The 18,245-nt window shown below is 44.2% G+C and overlaps 1 protein-coding gene across 1 annotated transcript; it reads right to left on the reverse strand.

Annotated features, from left to right (window-relative positions):
• Positions 1 to 2,559: 2,559 nt before the first annotated feature.
• Positions 2,560 to 18,245, reverse strand: L2HGDH (L-2-hydroxyglutarate dehydrogenase; the record flags this gene model as incomplete). Its single annotated transcript, XM_009648614.2, has 9 exons — positions 2,560 to 3,363; positions 4,340 to 4,471; positions 5,916 to 6,073; positions 8,263 to 8,430; positions 9,946 to 9,980; positions 10,518 to 10,680; positions 13,068 to 13,199; positions 16,158 to 16,309; positions 18,203 to 18,245. Coding segments are annotated over 9 exons (1,179 nt in total), but the record flags the coding sequence as incomplete, so codon positions are not given.

Below are 18,245 nucleotides of genomic sequence, written 5' to 3' on the forward strand. Positions count from 1 at the left end.
GCCCCCTTTAGGTACTGGAAGGCCGCAATCAGGTCTCCCCGCAGCCTTCTCTTCTCCAGGCTGAACAACCCCAACTCCCTCAGCCTGTCCTCATAGGAGAGGTGCTCCAGCCCCCGGATCATTTTTGTGGCCCTCCTCTGGCCCCGCTCCAACACTTCCATGTCCTTCTTGTGCTGAGGGCTCCAGAGACCCACCAACCTGCAGTTTGGAGAGCTGGGATGCCTGGCCTGGATGCCGTCGTTCCAGCTTGGGCGAGCCCCTCACCCAGCTCTTTATTCCCACCTCTGCAGCCCCAAAGCGCCCCGTGATCTTCAGGATGTGACATTCCTCTGTTCTTCAGCCAGGCCGAACGGCTCCGAGGTGTGGCAGTGGTGACCGGCCACGATGAAGTGCCCTAAAGGAGCTCGTTTTCCCCAGAACAGCCATCCAGCAAGCCGTGACGTGCGGCGCTATATCATTTCTTTGCATCATTTTAAAAGAGTTACAATATGCCGCGCTCTTCCCAGAATTTAGGACTAACCTTACGGGACACTTTGCGGGAATAAATTGTCTTTGTCCAAAGCTGTCCTAATGCATTTATTCAGAATTTCAAGAATTACCATTCCACATGCCATTACAGCTCCAGACCAGGCGTAAGGCTGGTTCTGCCCACTCCATACATACCCGTGCGAGGAAAAGCTGTGAAGCGTGATACGCATAGATAAGATACGGGTACTTCTGGCAGACAAGTTTGGTCATTTGTCATCCCCCCCCCCCCCAAAAAAAGAAATTCCTACTACCCCCCCCCCCCCAAATAAAGTAATTCCTACTATATGGAGCTGTATCCTGCCTAATTCAGATGAGAATTAGCAAATAGCAGTGAAACTTCTTTGTTAGTCAGAAGAAATACGCAGACCTCACAGCAATAAAAAAAAAACCCTCACCACGCTATTTTAATCATAATAAAGGCACAGCTACTAAGCCATCCAAGTGAACTGGACCCTTTTAGGAAATATATTCATACATTTTCACACCTTGTGGGCAACCAAATTGATGTGTGAAGCCCCATTGTCGTAATTCCCTGCAGTTATTCCTTTAAAAAAGGTTTATAACTTTATCTCTAAAAATAGAAGTATTTCATAGAATGCTCCGTAAAGATTCATAATTTAAAAGCTTCAGTTAAATAATCACCTCCTGAGAGTAAAAAGCAGAGCAGGCTGCACGGTTCCATGTGCTGACTTAAGCTTCACCACAGTATATGACTGCTTTACAGGGTAGTGTTCTTTATTCTGTTAATACATGTTAGGGCCACACCTCGCGTGGGAGGAAGTTGCTTTTGCAACCCTTTTGTAGTATTTACTGTTGATAGGCAACAAGCGGGGAGCGAAGATACGGCTGTTCCATTGTGAAGACGGGTGGCTTTTACATGGCCGCGTGGCATTTTAGCAGTTGGAATATCTGAATCTCTGCCTAGTGTTACTGTGGCTAAGAATAATGACTGAGGTTCTTCTTTGAAGGGCTGATTATTTGGATTTTCAGGCTGCCCTTATATGGGAGCCACTTTTCCGGTAAAGTAAATGTCATCAGGAAAAAAAAAGAAACTAAACAAAAAGGACAGGTTAAGCCCTTTCTCTCTCAAAAGTGGCTCAGCTCTGTACAGTAAAAACATCAGCGAGCACACCTGACCTCCTACGCTAACACACTTCTTCATGCACAGCAGGGGAGCACAGAAAGTAACTTTAAAAAAAAAAAAAATAAGAGTATGGCAAAATGCCTGGTAGCAAACTACCCACAATTATCCGTATTACCCAACATCCTGTGAACATCTGCTTTAAAAGTATTCTCAAGTACTTTGTCCCTGGGGCCACATAATTCTTTTTTGTAGCAATTATGCAGAACACACCGTGATAGTTAGCTTAGTACCAAACTCGTTCAACATCTCTCTGTAGTTGAAAGCACATTCTCTGCACAGACTCTCTCCCAGGTGATAAAACTTCAAATATCAGTAAGAGTTCAGAAGAGCAACCAGCGCTTTCTAAGCTCCCCTCTTGCCAGCCATGTGGGAAATGGGAAGCCTTCCTGACCCTGCCTGGGCTCCGAGGGAAGCAGTGTGCAGCGTGACTCAACTATGACAGGTTTCTGTAGCTTCCCTCCCTTCACATTTGCTTTTGCAAAGACCATTTCCACTGGATTGCTCAACATGCTGTACAAAGCTCAGCTCCTTTTGCTTTGCCAGTACTCAAAGGAAAAAAGACCCCAAACCCACTGAAGTAGTTTCTGATCAGTGCTGAATTCCCAGATTTAAGTTAAATGAAAAATGGTTATGTATACTTTTTCATTTCAGCTCTATTAAAAAAAAGCAAGCGAGCGATCAGATAGCGTATCTGAATTGCATATCTAAAGTGACTTGGATTTGGTAATCCCTCGTTAGGCTTATTTTTCTCTGAAATACTCTACGTTCATGTAGAAGGTTCTGAATATTGTTTTCAGTCTCTGATAAAGCCCTTAATTCCGTATCAGCAGAACCCTTAAGCGGGGCTTCTTATCCTTCTATCTCCATTACTTTGATGTAAGCTGTATCAGCAGAACCCTTAAGCGGGGCTTATCCTTCTATCTCCATTACTTTGATGTAAGCTAGGGAACTGTAGACTCCAATTTAAATGGAGTCAGAAAGCACACAGAGAACCACCCCACGCTTGGGGCTTTTCAGAGGACCGACCGCCCCACCAGAGCGCGAGGAAGAGGCAGTGTTTAGACCAGAGGCACAGGAAGTCCGTGGGGGCAACCCCAGCACAAAGGCTCTTCCCGCTTCACCCGAACGGCCCCCTACGGTCCTGGGAGACCCTCCCATTGTGCCTGGCACCAACCCCTCCACAGGCTGTTCCTGCGCAGCTGAACAAACCTTTACTGCCAACAGGGCTGTCTGCTTCTTTCTGGCAGATAGCTGTACCGCACCAGGTCTCACCAGGCACCGTAACTCCTTTATTCATGAAGCTGAGAAGTTGTGGGCTGTCAAAGGCAAACATTTCAAACGCTGGTTTTGCACTGCACAGCTATACCAGCGCTGGTCTTGCAAGCCACACGTTGCCTGTTTTATCTTTGTCATGAAAGGCTGCAGAGTTCATTCAATGCAGACAAGCTGCTACACAGACAAAGAGGGGTAAAACTGCACTACACCCGTCAATCATTCACAGCTCAAATCTTCGCTTCACTTCATCTGCAATCATTTTTGCGATGGCAAGGGAGGAGGTAGCAGCAGGAGAAGGGGCATTTCTGACATGAAGAATTCTGCTTCCAATATCTCCACTGCCTCCATCGAATACAAAGTCATCTACCAAATTTCCATCACTGTCCAACGCTTGAGCTCTCACTCCGGATGGACCCCTGCAAAATAAAGGAGGAGCTCACCATTAGAAAGAAAGTATTTTCTGAAGTCAGAAAAAATCAATTCTGTTCTGACCTTGTGAAGGCGCTGAGGGGACACAGTAAGCAAGGCAGACTGTGGAGTCAAAGCCCAGTCAGGCTTTTGGGGGAGCACAGGGAAGTTTAATGCTTGTGAGGTGGAGTCGGAGATGTCTCACAGTTGTTACCGTAAAAGGAGGGCAGGTAGCCAAGCAGAGGATCTTCTCTATCTTTCCTGGTTGTAAAGTGACTCTCCTCCCCACACACACAAACATGCCCCGTCTTTTCAAAAAGGAAATCCTTTGTTTTGAAATAGCAAGCCTTGTCAAACATGAATTTCATGCCAACTGTATGCTGCCTGAGCTGGAGAACTCCCTTTTACCATGCTCGAGCTTTTCTTATTCTGGATTTTCTCCCTGCGCATGTTTGGACAATTAAACCAACCTCCATGTACTTAAATGCCTCATATTTCCTGACAAGTCTCTTCAGTTCCTTAGCATTTCTAAACTCCTTTGAATTAGTTTCTCTCTCCACACAGTAAGAAGCTGAATACAATTTTATTGAGATGATTAAACTAAGTCAATATTCACTCAGTAGCAACTCACAGTCTGGCTTCCCCTCTGAATTTCATTACTGTTTTGCTTTCTTTGTGAACTCAGATTATGTTCAGGCTACTGAATGTGTCACCAGGATAAAGAGACTTTTTCTTTTTAGTGAATATGTCACAACTGTGAATTTCAGCCTACAGAGAGTGTAGCAAGTCACGCAAATATTCATCAAACTTGCCTATGCACAAGCAAACACAATATAAAAGGCTTTCCTGTAGAAAGTATCTAAAGGCTTCTATGCTTTGGTAACATATTTTGATGGTGGAAAGGAGTAAGCTACATTTGTTACTGCTAAAAAGCAGAGATTTAACAAGGCACTGGGTGTTACTAACAAGAAAAGTTTTCTTTACCTGAGTACATCATTGATGGTGACCTCAGGGATGAACTTCTGAAGTTGCTTCACTTGGGCGCTAAGGAAACACGCTCTGTACATTTCACTCATCCCGTAAGACAAGTTTCTCAGCACAAGCTTCCATAACCCACTGTCGAGAGAAAAAAGAACAAATCTTCCAAAATAAATGCAGCCATGTCAAACTAACACTAAGAAGGTAGCAAATGCAACTGCATGGCAAAAGCTCCCACTCCCAACATCAGTAAGGATCGTCAGGCACTGGAAGGGGCTGCCCAGGGAAGGGGTTGAGTCCCCACCCCTGGGGGGATTTAAAAGCCGGGCAAACGAGGTGCTTAGGGCCAGGGTTTGGGGGTGGGATGGCAGGGTTAGGGTAATGGTTGGACTCGATGATCTTAAAGGGCTTTTCCAACCTAAATGATTCTGTGATCTATGATTCTAATCCAATCATGCTTTCTACTTGAGAAATATATGTTTGAGAAATGTATGTTTGTCCTTCCCAGCTTCAGCAAACCTTGTTTACAGAGCTGCGGCGTTGCATTTACATTCTTTCTCTGAGAATTAACTCTGAACTCCAGTCCTTCCTATGTCCAGCTTTTTTCTCTGGTCCAGTCAAATGGCAAGAGACTGAAAACCCACATGCACGAGGGCAGACAGATGTGCCCCTTGAGACTAACCCACAGTCATTCTGAAAAGATTGTCGCACTCTTAAACCCCTCAGCTTCCAGTCAGTGAATCTCGTTATGTCTTCGCAAATCTTATTTGCTTGCTTTGCTTTCCTCAAGTCTTCCAGTATAAAAATCTGTAGACCAATGGTCAAGATGCTTTCAGCTCTTTGCTTTAATAAACTGCATTAAGTTGAGCTGCTTGTCAGAAAGCTATTTTCCAGTTCCCTGACCCGATTTTCACCTTCTCCTTGGATCCTCCCCAATATTTTCATATTCAAGTCTAATTTCTACAATTGAGCATTTGGTAACAGTCTGTCCAGCCCCTCATAGAGAAGCAAGATTTCTCTCGACTTCTACAGATACTCTGTTCATTTATGCTTGCAATTTTGGCAATGATTCCCAATTCCTCCAACGTGCTTTCTAAGACAGCTTCCCGGCCTGCACTCATGGCCCTTAACATATTTCCTTGCATTTGGACATTTTTTAAATGCTTGTTGGCAGTCTGGTAAAGTTTAACATGACAATTCAGACCACTCTGTGTTCTCTCTTCCAAGCATCCTCTGCAGGTATTTTAATCACACTGTCTAGGTTGATTAAAATATTACACTGCATTGGACCAAAACCAATCCTGGAAGAGCTCCGCTAGTAGCAACCTGGCCCACCAGCACCTTCCAATGAGCAGCTGCATTCTCAGACCAGCTGAGACACGTCTTGGTAACTTATGAAAATTCAAATATTAGATCACATGAAGTCAAGTGTCTCAGAGAAGTCCACCCTTATCAGCACAACTGTCTTTAAACACACTAAATATTTGGCAAAAGCAGGCTTTTTGATAAGAACTAGCTTTCATGGAGTCACAAGCTGACATTTAAATAACTGCCTTCAGCAGACAAAAAGGCAAGATATTACCTGTATGTTACAGCATCTAAAAAGTCTCCAGTGCTGAAGTCAAACAATTTGTAGCCCTCTCGCTTAAAGGCTAGGACTGCATTAGGACCAAGCCAAACGCTGCCATCCATTCTTGGTGTGAAATGAAATCCCAGAAAAGGGAACCGAGGGTTTGGAACCTAAAGCGGGATATGACGGTTATCACAGCTGTTACAAACCAGATCAGAGAAACAGCCATGCAACCACTCAAGTCAACAAACTCATCCAGGAGACACGGAAAAAACATTTGCGAGGAGGACAGTACAGAGCTGTAGCGAGGTGGGGGTTGGCCTCTTCTCCCAGGGAACAGATGATGGGACGAGGGGGAATGGCCTCAAGTTTTGCCAGGGCAGGTTTAGGTTGGACATTGGGAAAAATTTCTTCCAGAAAGGGCTGTCAGGCACTGGAAGGGGCTGCCCAGGGAGGTGGTCAAGTCCCCATCCCTGGGGGGATTTAAAAGCCAGGCAGACGAGGTGCTTAGGGCCAGGGTTTAGTGGTGGGGATGGCAGGGGTAGGTTAACAGTTGGGCTTGATGATCTTAAAGGGCTTTTCCAACCTAAATGATTCTATGATTCTATGACATTTACGGTTTATTGTGTGAGAGAGTGAATAAAACAAACCAAAACCCAGTAAAGGAGTTGTCTTCCCAATAAATGGAAACAACTATTTTTAAATGAACAAGTGAAAAAGGAAGTAAATTTGCCCTCTTATTTCCAAACACTACAACAAAAATCGAGTCATATAAACATACAATTGGCTCCCACGCTGGTATTTCTAATTGTTAATTGTGCAGTTATAGCACGTAACTAATTTAAAACACTGAAGAACAGAGCAAGGCCAAGTAAGGCTGCATCTTAGGTAAAAGCAAAACAAACAACAAGAAAAAAAAAGTACACATGATTTCTCAGGATATAAACCAACCCACAACAAAACCAACGACACACTAATGCTATTCACCAGTAGTAATTATACTGCAATAAAATAGGTTATAAAATATCAGGAAAACCACCATTCCTGTATTGCTCAAAACCACACGCAGTTAGCAAGCCTGATTAATGCTAATAATAAGTATCTGCAGTTTCTTTTTTGTTTGCAAATGGAATCGTGTGCAAAGGCTGAAACAGAAATAAGCTGTCTATGCACAGATACAAGTATTAAATACGCACACCTCTTCGTGAGCTGGCACTTCAGGATCTTTAGCTATTTAGAAAAGGTGACTGCAGAGCTGACTGTGTTATAGTAAGTATTGGGTATTTGTCAAAAAACAGTATTGTTATGTCTAAAAATTGCTTCAAGAGATATTCCTTTTCTGTATTCAGTACACTGGTTTTCCTGCTAAAAGTATGTTTTTAATACTTTCAAAGCTTAGTGTAACCACTCCACAAACCACATTACATTTCTGGTAACAGATCACTAAGTCTCCTGCAATTTTCTAATCTTATTGTCGTATTTGGCCATAACAAAAAATTTCAAAGGGTATAAGCTATCTGCACACAGCCACGAAACAAAGCTGGAAGGTACTCTCACACCCCAGCCAGTTCCTCCCTCCCATCCCAAGAAAAGATCCTGAATCATTCCCAGGTGAGAAGAGGCCAGACAAACATCCAATGCCCAGGGTTCAACAATTTCCCTAGGGCGACCCACTCCAGTGTTTAGCAGGCAAATCTAAGTTCATATTCAGAACGGCGGTATTTCAACGTACTACTGCATGAATTAACTAAAATGCTGCTCTAGGAATTCTCTCTTCTTGCTTGTTATCTTCACTTTCTGTCTGGAATTGCTCCTCTTCATTACACCATTTGTCTATATTAGATGGTAGAAAGTGTGTCCTTTTCCTCCCATGTCTATTTGTTGTCATCCAAAGCAAAGCTGATTCAAAGATGAGGTTGGGAGGCAAGTATCTAAATCTGAGCTTTGGGTATTAGCACACAAGAATAAACGCTACATCTAAGTAATTAATTATTTACTGTTGTCCCTCACTGACTTCTGAATCCTGCCTACAGATTTATTTTATAACATAATGAAAGAAGCCAGGCTTTTGTGGGCGTGTGGCTATCATGCTAAACGTGTCATTATTTCCCTATTAAAAAAAACAAAAACACAAACAAAAAAAACCTAACTGGCAATAATTTCCCACGTGGTACTTCTACCTGTTCCTCAAGAATTAACAAAAACAAGCTGTCCTGTCAGAAAGCAACTGAATCGACCTCCCCATGTTGTGCCTCACTATCTGCAGTCTAACAGAAACAACCATGTAATACTGGCCTTATTTCTGTAGTTTTAGCAGTCCTTAGAGTACACTGTGAAAGACAAGCAAGAGAGTACATACCGGATAAATATTTCCTTTAACCATATAGCACTTTTCTGGTTTTAGCACCAAATAATCTCCACGGAAGGGTACAATACGAGGTTCAGGGCTGCAGCCACTGATCTCAGACAGGCGGTCTGAGTAAAGCCCTGCACAGGTCACAATGTGCCGACAGTAGATTTCCTCACCCTGCAGAAAAAAACCAAACCAAACCAAAACCACAAAACACACAAAAATTCAACATACCTACTAAAAACCCACCCATCACCTACAAGCCTTGGAAAAAAATGAGTCAGGACCAGAAAGAAAACCAACCATATTTTCAAAAGGAGGCAGAGACATTTAATTGTTTCATTTAATTCTTTATAATACTCTCTTTTATTCCCTGCAGGAGAACTATTTTAAAATGGCAACTCATTGGGCGCATTGGGCTGGAAGAATCTTTACAGAAAAGGGGCAGGGAGGGGAAGAAAAAAAAAAAAAACCAGGGTAAAAAAAGAAACATGTCATCGATTCTCAGGCTACCTTCAGGTTCAATCCCCAGAACACAGAGCCTCGTGCCTTACCCAAGCGTGCTGACTGCACAGGGCAGAGGCCCAACGCATCAGTGAAAGACTCTGCTCCCCCAGCAAACCAAGCGTCTCCCCTTGGCACTCCCTCATCTCTGCATCCTACCAAGCCCCGACGCCAGGCTAGCCTGCAGCAGCCTGGCCAGCTCCGCGGCACCAGAGGGTGCCTGCCAGGTGAGCAACCACAATACATTTGGTTAAATAAGGCTGCTAACAGATTTCACCCCATGCACTGGGAGCGCTCATACTACAGAAGGGTAATTTATCCAGAAAGCTGCGCAAGTTCATAGCACGCAGCTATGGAGAGCTGTGAAATATCTAAACACCTTGCCATCTAAATAAATAAATACAATCACAAACTATTCTCTATCTATCTAGCAGTACTTGTTTTCAAGTACTATGGGGTTTTTCTTCAACTAAAAATGTTTCCATAAAAAAAAAAAAAAATAATAATTTAAAAAGTATCAGGATTTGGTGAGAGAATCTAGCAGATTTTGGAAACTACTTTTTAATGAAAGAGCAGAAATAGAACAAGAAAGCAGCAGCGCTACATTTAAAAACTACTGCGGGGGGAGTAAGGTTGGTTTTTTCATTTGTATTTTCCCCCAAGAGCCGTCCAGATATTCTCTCCTGAAGGTGAAAAGGTTACAACTACATTTCCCATGCAGCATTAACTGGCTTGCACCTGTTTGACTAAACTGGCTTGTGGCTTTCTGCTGTTAAATTATTCCAAATGCCTCCTTATCATTTTTATAGATGCCAAAGACCAAAAGCAAACATGGAAATAGGTGTTTCTCACCAAAAGAATGTCATAAAAGGAGTCCTTGGAAACAACAAGCATAAGAATGCGCAAATAAAGCAGATAAAGGACATACACAGTCAAACACAAGTCAGGCAGCAGAATACTTTCATTATTATTCCCAGTACACAGTAAAATCTGAACACACTCATACGCTTTGTTAAGAACTGATGGCAGTTGTTTCATAAAAGCAGTCCTGGATGACAGTGATCATGTTACCGAAGAGCAGCTTTTTTTTTAGAGAGAGCACTGCTTAATCGACCCGGACTCAAAAATTCTTAAGAAAAGGAGAAATAGCTTCCTATTAAGCAATTAAATGTTTAACTTAGTTCTTACCTTTGAGTTCCTGACAATGACTGGGTATTTCAGTCCTGTAATAGGATTAGACAAGGGAAGGAATTAATAGAATATGTAACAGAAAACTGACTGAACAAACAACTTGTCACGATTAAGGATTCTTCCACTGGGAGATCTCCAAGCTATGGAATAACTACTGTTAATATAACTGATATTGCTGGACATAACTGTACTTATGAATAAATAGGAGGGGTTTTTATTCTACCATATGTGTACCAGCACTGATCCAACCTGCCTTCCAGGATAAACAAAAAGCACTATCACAAGAATACACATGCAATATTCAGCTAAAGCTGATTTTAATAGGAGAGAACAACCTATTTCCTCTCTTTTACTGTCATTTTCTTCCACCAGCATTAAATCGTTCAGCTGAAGGGTGACCTGCCTGAGGAAAAAAAGTGAGCTTGCTCGATATTTTAACATAGTTTTGCCTTTTGTCTCTTCCCTATGAGACAGAAAGGTTCAGAAATTTGATTTCAGTTAAAGCAAGTGTGTTTTGAACAAAATCTTTGGCAGGACTGTAGTAAATGGAGGGCAAAAAGCTGCCTTACCATCTTCACTTTCTGAAGAACTTTCTTTAGCCATTTCCATGTTTGTAACTTCAAAATCAGTCAAGATCGTCCCGCCTGCTTCCTGGAAGTCTTCAGCATAGGACTGGGCCACTTGTTTATAATTCACAATGCCGGTATATGGAGAATCAAGGGCCATCAGACCCTGAAACAGTGTTAAGATACAGAAGGACAGTGAAGGCTGTATGTGGACTTTGGTTTTCAACACAGTGAATATTTCGTCTGGAATAATGTGCATTGCCATTGAGAAGGGAGTACCGCTCTCTCCCCATTCCTGGCTGCTCCTTTCTAGCCTCTCCACGTGCCGGCTCCAGTGTTCGTGTTTGCTGACAAGTAATAAGACAAAAACTACTTATGGTGGATTATGTAACTACAGCACAAACAAGTCTTCTCGACAGAGCACTTAATGATAAAACAGGCCACCTAACCTTGGCTTAGGTACGTACTTGTTTTTCACTACGCAATTCCACCTTCAAATGGTCACTTGGGAGTTCTACCTGATGCGTGGCTGTTGCCAATGCCTCCCGTGAAGCTAAAAGGTATCACCCCAACACTTACTGCACTGCACATCAGAGAGAAAAGTCTCTTCTCAATTAGGCAACAGCCTATACTTGTCCTAGCAGAAAGCAAGGTTCAAGTCCAGCGTGTAGCTAGAATTTTTAACAATCCTCAGAGATGTTTTAGCATCTATATTCCAAAAAGGCTCACGTAATTTGTGAGCTTATTATAAATAATAAGTTTCTCACATGATTTTTATCATGCTAGGTAGCATCGCAGTATTTTCCTAGTTCCGGCTATAAAATAAGGATAAGTAGGACTGCTTTATCTCAGAGAGATGCTGCAAGTGTAACTACACTGAAAGACTGTCAGCCACTCAGATACTACAACAGCAGGGGCCATCTACATGCCCAAGACAACCAGAACGGTTGGTAAAACTGTATCTTACCCAAACCCTTCCTCTCCACTTGATATACAGCACGTTTTTTAACACCAAGTTCCCTTGGCTTACGAGGAAAGGACTTGGCTCAGGAAACCAAAGCAAATTAAGTAAGATTCACATGAATCTACTCATTTCCAGAAGTAAATGCTCAGCTGGATCTTGAACACGCAAAGAATGTTTTAAGGAGCAGATACAAAATGTTTATGAGAAAAAAAAGAGATAAAAAAGATCCCTCTCCAGAAAATTTTTGTTTTTACCTACAACCACTCATAAGCAATCAGTCACGCAGCTACACCAAAAGCAAGCTGAAAGAGTATGGGGAATTTATACCCAGATTTTCCTCTCAATGCTATACTATGTGGCTGGATAGCTGCCTGGTGGAAAAGGACCTGGGGGTACTGGTTGACAGCCGGCTGAATATGAGCCAGCAGTGTGCCCAGGTGGCCAAGAAGGCCAATGGCATCCTGGCCTGTATCAGGAATAGTGTGACCAGCAGGACAAGGGAAGTCATCGTGCCCCTGTACTCGGTGCTGGTGAGGCCGCACCTCGAATACTGTGTTCAGTTAGCAAGAGCAAACCTGTATTCCATAAACTACTCGCATTTCTCCTGCTGTGACAATAAACACAGTGCTACCTAACAATCCATGTGTAGGAAGCACCTGGATTGAAATTGGCTTGATCCAGATCCACGCTTACAGATGGGAAGGAATTTTCACTGCCGTACTATCAAGCTTTACTGTAAGTTAAATAATTTTAGTGGGAAGGAGACGAATCATCTCAGCATAAACTCAGGCATAGCAGCCCTAACCTGGGCAAAGGAAAAGCTGCCTATCAAGCACAAAAACACACAAGTAAGCACCTGCAAGGAGAAGGGGGGGAAAATGAAAGATTAATTAATTAATTAAATAAAAATCACTCATTGTCATTGGTGGGAGAACCGGTTTCTTGTTCCTGAGCATACACATCAGGGAGGACACCTCTGTGTAAGGCTGGGAAAAGAATGAAGTTTGAACAATTTGTAGGCTCTGTCCATTTGCCTATAAATTCAATCCCACACGGGGACTAGGAGACTACAGGGTCTCCTACTTCGACTCAAATAATTCCGATTCCTTTTGTAGGCTGCAAGTGAAATGGTTTACATGCTCCCTAATGGTGAATGCCGGCCCTTATGAAACAGCCAGCACATCATTTGCAATCAATGCAGCAGCAGCAGCTTTTTATGACTTCAGCACACGGAGAATTGATGAGCTGTGAATTGAGGAGCAAGCGAATGAGAACAGGTGAGCAGGAGAAACCTGAGGTGAAAGTAAGCATCACCAAGAGAGATCCTGCAGGATCACCTGATGTGTTAGACCTGGTCTGATGAGTATGTAACGGCAAATGCATGTGAAGGATTGGGCTGAGCTAAAAAGTTCCAGAAATAAATGGATACATTTGTTGACAATTATATTTCTTCTGGGTTTTCAGGCTCTTTTGAACTTGTCACCCATGCAAATTACCTCAAGGCAGGAACATATTTATGCTAAATTAAAAAATAGTCACCTGAGAGACTGAGATCTTATATGCCAAATAAAAATAAGCAAATCCCTTACCCTGCAGAAGGGTTCTTTCGCTTGTATTTCTTTTGCTCCAATCAGTTTCAGACCTCGGACGTTGTTCTGCAGCCCTCTTTCATACAGAGCTTTGAGTCTTGGAATTTCATCTTGTTCAACAGCTACAATTAGCTTCAGAAAAAGACAACAAGGCACACCAGTGAGCAAACTATACAAAGCCAGTTCAGGTTTGGCACCAAGCCCAAGCTAACAAGCAAGCGATCGTGAATGAGTGCACAGTGAATTAGAATTCAAGGAGGGGAAAACGTGGTTTGTGCCATTAGTTGCACAAGATTCTATAAATACCTATTATTACTGAGAAAGCACTCATACATTAGGGAGAGTGAAAAACAAATGTTAAACTGTAGCTTAAGTTACAATCAATGGATAATATTTGCTAAAAGTACCATGAGACTACGAATCTGAGTGTGAAAGAAGAGAACATGATTTTAAAGAGCCACTGGGATGCTTCCAAAAATAAAACTGAACTTAACCCAAGATGTACAAATCTCAGTCTCGATAAAGAGAACAAGGACGTGTTCTGACATGGTGTCTGAAATGAATCATACCAGCTTTGCTTCATTTAGTCATGTAGTTAGCTGACAACTATCACAACAGATTTATCCAGGCTATGAATTATCTGCACCAGGTTTGCACTTGGACCATACTACTTGCAGGCCTAGCTCAGGTCTGGCAACACAGGCATCTTTGCATTGAGAAGGCACTAAGTTCTCCAAGCCTGGGGTTGCTTTATGTAGAACTAGCTGTAAAGCCTCAACACCATCTTCCCTGGAGTAAACACTGCTGGGGAAGGCAATGTGGAAGTACACAAATTCAGTGTCAGCAAAGGACCAACAATGCTGCTGGGTCAGTGCTAGCCCTGCCCAAGCCCAAAGTGACTCCTACAGAGCACGTCTTGGTCTTGGTGCCCTGAGTTGAGAGCAGGCTTGTGGCTTCAGGTGTCTTGCTGCACAAATGCACAGTGCCATCTTGTGACCAACGCTGCTGCGCAGGGAGCACAGCACGAACACAGCAGTGTGCGCAGCCAGGCCAGGACAAACACCGCTCGCACTGCTGTAGGCTCTATCAGCACTGCCACATCCAGGGACCTCTGCTCTGCACCCCAGGGCTGGGACAGATTTGCACCCACAGCGCGTGCTGAGCTAGGAGGCCTTGAAGTGGCGCTTGTCACACCAGATAGGGTCCACCTTGCACTTTTAAGAGAAAGGCTCACACTATCCAAAATGTTTATGAGCAACCTGGAAAAGGGGCAGGGAGGTGAGCAAGTCAGATGATGGTTTAAAGTGACTCAGAGGTAGTTCAGACAAGAGCTGACTGTAAAGAACCGCAGAGGGACCTTCCAAGGTGAACTAGCAAAATGGCAGATGAAATTCAACGCAGATAAATGTGAAATTACGATCATACAAAAAGCAGCCTCAGCCTCACACACAAAATGATGGAATCCTCATTCAAAGTTATCCCTCAGGACCAAGACAATCCCACAGAACCATCAGCTCAATGCCTAGTGACAGCTGAAAAGCCCTAAAGTGAATGTTAGGAACAACTAGGAAAAGGATGCAGGATAATACTGAGGACTCTGCTATTTCACTGCTCAAATCCAGAGTCTGACCACACCTTGAATCATAGAATCATAGAATGTTTTGAGTTGGAAGGGACACCTAGGGGTCATCTAGTCCAACCCCCCTGAAGGGAGCAGGGACACCTTGAACCACATCAGGTTGCTCACAGCCCCGTCCAACCTGGCCTGGAATGTTCCCAGGGATGGGGCCTCCACCCCCTCTCTGGGCAACCCCTGACAGGGTTTCACCACCCTCACTGGAAAGAATTTCTGCCTTAGATCCAGTCTAAACCTACCCTGCTTCAGTTTAAAGCCATCCCCCCTTGTCCTGTCACAGCTGGCCCTACTAAAAAGCTTGTCCCCCCCTTTCCTCTGGGCCCCCTTTAAGCCCTGACCGGCCACACTCAGCTCTGCCCGCAGCCTTCTCTTCTCCAGGCTGAACACCCCCAACTCTCCCAGCCTGGCCTCAGAGCAGAGGGGCTCCAGCCCTCGGAATGCTGTGCGCAGTTGCAGTCCTCATCTTGTATCAAAGATGAACTAAACTAAAGACGGTTCAGAGAACGAAGACAGGGTGGAGAGAGCCAGGACAAAACTTCTCTAAGAATGACTGAGCAGACTAAGACTCACCAGCTGGGAGGGACGACTTTGGGGCAGGAGGGGATATAAAATTATGTGCCACTTGGTGAGTGTGAGCACAGGTCAACTGTTCATCACCTCTTCCCACCCAAGGGCTAGGGGCCATCAGATGAAGCTTGTAGGAGCCCATTTCAAAATGACGTAACTCTTCATGCAGTGGGTTGTTGATCTCTGGAACTGCTCATCAAAGTGCGCTCTGATGCAAAAGCTTTTAATTGAAAAACTCTTGGAAGAGAAATCCAGTGAGAGTCACTACAGACAAAACAGATCAGGCTCAAAAAATAACCTGAGCTGAAAACTGTGGGAAGCTGGGAGAATTAACAGCTTGTCCTGTTCTCATTCCTTCCTGGGTCTGTTTATAGACACTTCCAGAAACAGAATATAGGGTTGGGCAGACCCCAAGCTGAATCAGTCTTCTGTCCTCAGCATTTCGGGTTGTGTTAGCAGGATGCAACATGGCATAAATACATGTAGCTGAGTCACCCCTGGAGCTGTTTTCAAGTCACCTTGTCTTTTCAGAGCCTGATATGCCAAGAAGTACGGCACGTGCATGCTGAGAGCCTTTGTGTTCCCTGGAGCTAGTGGCTCTACACGGGTGCCCCTCCACAGGGCCTGGCTTCCACCATTACCCGGGCTATTTCAGCTCAGCCCCCAGATAAGGAGAGTTATTATTTAGGCCCAGAAAAGGAACTGATTTGAGTTGTTGGAAAGAAGAAGAAAAAAAAAAAGGCACGTTCATCCTGAAGGTAGTAAGAGCTGCAGAAACTCATCTCTTGGGAGAAAGACCACAACCAGGCCTATGCTATACATTGTAACATACATTATGCAGTCTCAGTTTCCAAAGGTACTGTAAGAACACAGAGCAATTCCTATACCTTCCCACACTGTTTATATGGTATTCCTTTCTGGTCACAGTACTCGTAGCAAAGGGCTGCACCCTGCACACACAGCTTAGCTTTCAGAGATCCAGGTTTGTAGTAAATTCCACTGTGAATCACACCACTGTTATGTCCGCTCTGGTGATGAGCTAAACAGAAAGAAAAATACGTGATTAAAACACATGTTCCCGTGATTGGTTCATACCTTAACTACTTCAGCTGCCAGAAGAGTGAATAACTTGAGGTACTGCCCTAAATCAGCGTTACAACAAGAGATGCTCAAATAAGGTAACTGCACAGCAAACACAATTCCTCCCTTGTCTCAAAAGGCTAAAAAAACACTGACACAGCAAGACCTAGATAATAGGAAACCATCACAGCTTGCGATGTATTGAATCAACAGGGGAAAGAAAAAAAAAGAAAAAAAAACCCTAAATCATGAGTTTTTCCTCCAAGAGCTACAACTGCAGGCCAATCAATCAGAATTGTTCAGCCTAATTATATGTTAAATGTTAAAACTAATTATAAGAAGTTCAATTTTTAAAATGAAAGGTATCCCTAAAGGCCTCATAAAACATAATGTCTGTGCAATCCTCAATTTTCCTGGACATGTTGGCAGGCCTGGTAGGCTTTTCAAGTATTTGTGAACTGGATTAGGCTGCTCTTTGTAACTCAGTAAAATAGAGGTGAAAAATAGCATAAACATTTTTATTGAAGTAATTTGGGCAGGTTCTCCCTCTGAACATATTGACTCCCAAAGGTCGTTCCTGCTTCACACTCACACAACTGTTAAGGACTTCACGTATGTCCTGTCTTGGGGATAAAAAGCCGCTTCATATCGTACACGTAACATCTCAAGAGCAATGTATAGCCTGGCTGACGGAGCTATTTAAAGGGAGAGCTTGGGCTCACAGGTTCTATTCTGAGTTAGCCACTGATGTGATCCCACGCGGTTGCTCCTACCTACCCTGAGTGACCATGTATCTGCATAAGCACTCGGTGTGAAAAGACTGCTTACGATGAACCTGTGCTCGTACTTGAGCAAGCCAGAAAAGCTTTCAAGGAAGCAACAGGGCTTGTTCTTTCTTATTTGAAAGCCAGGACAGATGCCCAGGCGCAGAGTGCCTCAAGATTTCCTGTGTAAGCAGGCAACGCTGGAGCTGTGCCATTTTACCCCGGCTAATGCTGGGTCAGTAACTAGCGATATCTTCCCAATTATGCCTGTGTTAGTTCTTTACCTTTGACCTGCCATGCAGCACCTAGCACAGCATATACAGGGATACCCAGAAACACGGGGCAAATGACTGTGGTTTAAAGTTCTGGCAGTAAACAGACAGGTGTAGACTTTGCCCAGACCGGCAGCCCCCAGACATTTTTAAGCAGCTCTCCTTCTTGACCCTCCCTCCCTACCCACCAACCATCTCTGTTTGCTCTTCTCTCTCCTCCTCACGCCCCACCGAAAAGCCGTCCTGGCACCATTTCTCAGCTCATCCTCTCCGCCTCCTGCTCCGCGCAGCACTAAACCTGCCCTGCCCTTGTTCCCTTTGCAATCTGCGCTGCTCCTTACTCGAGTTGTTCACCCTCCTCAGCCTCTTCCCTGAAACCCCTGCTGCTGCTGGAGCCCCAGGCCAGTAAGACCTGCCGCTTTCAAACAAGGGAGCGGCAATGTTCAAGTCTTCCTTAACTTAAAGTCCTAAGGTGAAGCCCCAGCAGCGAAGCACAGGGTGATGAGGGCTCTGCTGCTCCACTGAAGGATGCATCCTTGGGTGAAGGGAGGAAGAAATCCCCCATCAGGGCACAGCCAGCAGCGCCTGGGAATGAAGATGCTCTTCCTGGTGCAGGGGGAATCCACCACCTGCTTCAGCGACAAGGGCAGATGCTCTCCCACGGCTGCTCGCCCACCCGACAGCAGAGCCTCCCTCTGCACGTATGTCCATGACACACTGAGGTTTTGGCGAGCGGGTGCTTCAGTGGAGGTTTCTGACAGACTGACAGCAGGTGACCCCAAACACAGGGCTGAGGAGGACACGCCGGCACCGTACCTAGCTCCTGCTCCTTCTCCAGCACGGCGAAGGCGAGCGAGGG

Source organism: Egretta garzetta, unplaced genomic scaffold, assembly GCF_000687185.1.
Source record: "Egretta garzetta isolate BGI_Z169 unplaced genomic scaffold, ASM68718v1 scaffold21, whole genome shotgun sequence".
Classification (NCBI taxonomy): Eukaryota; Metazoa; Chordata; class Aves; order Pelecaniformes; family Ardeidae; genus Egretta; species Egretta garzetta.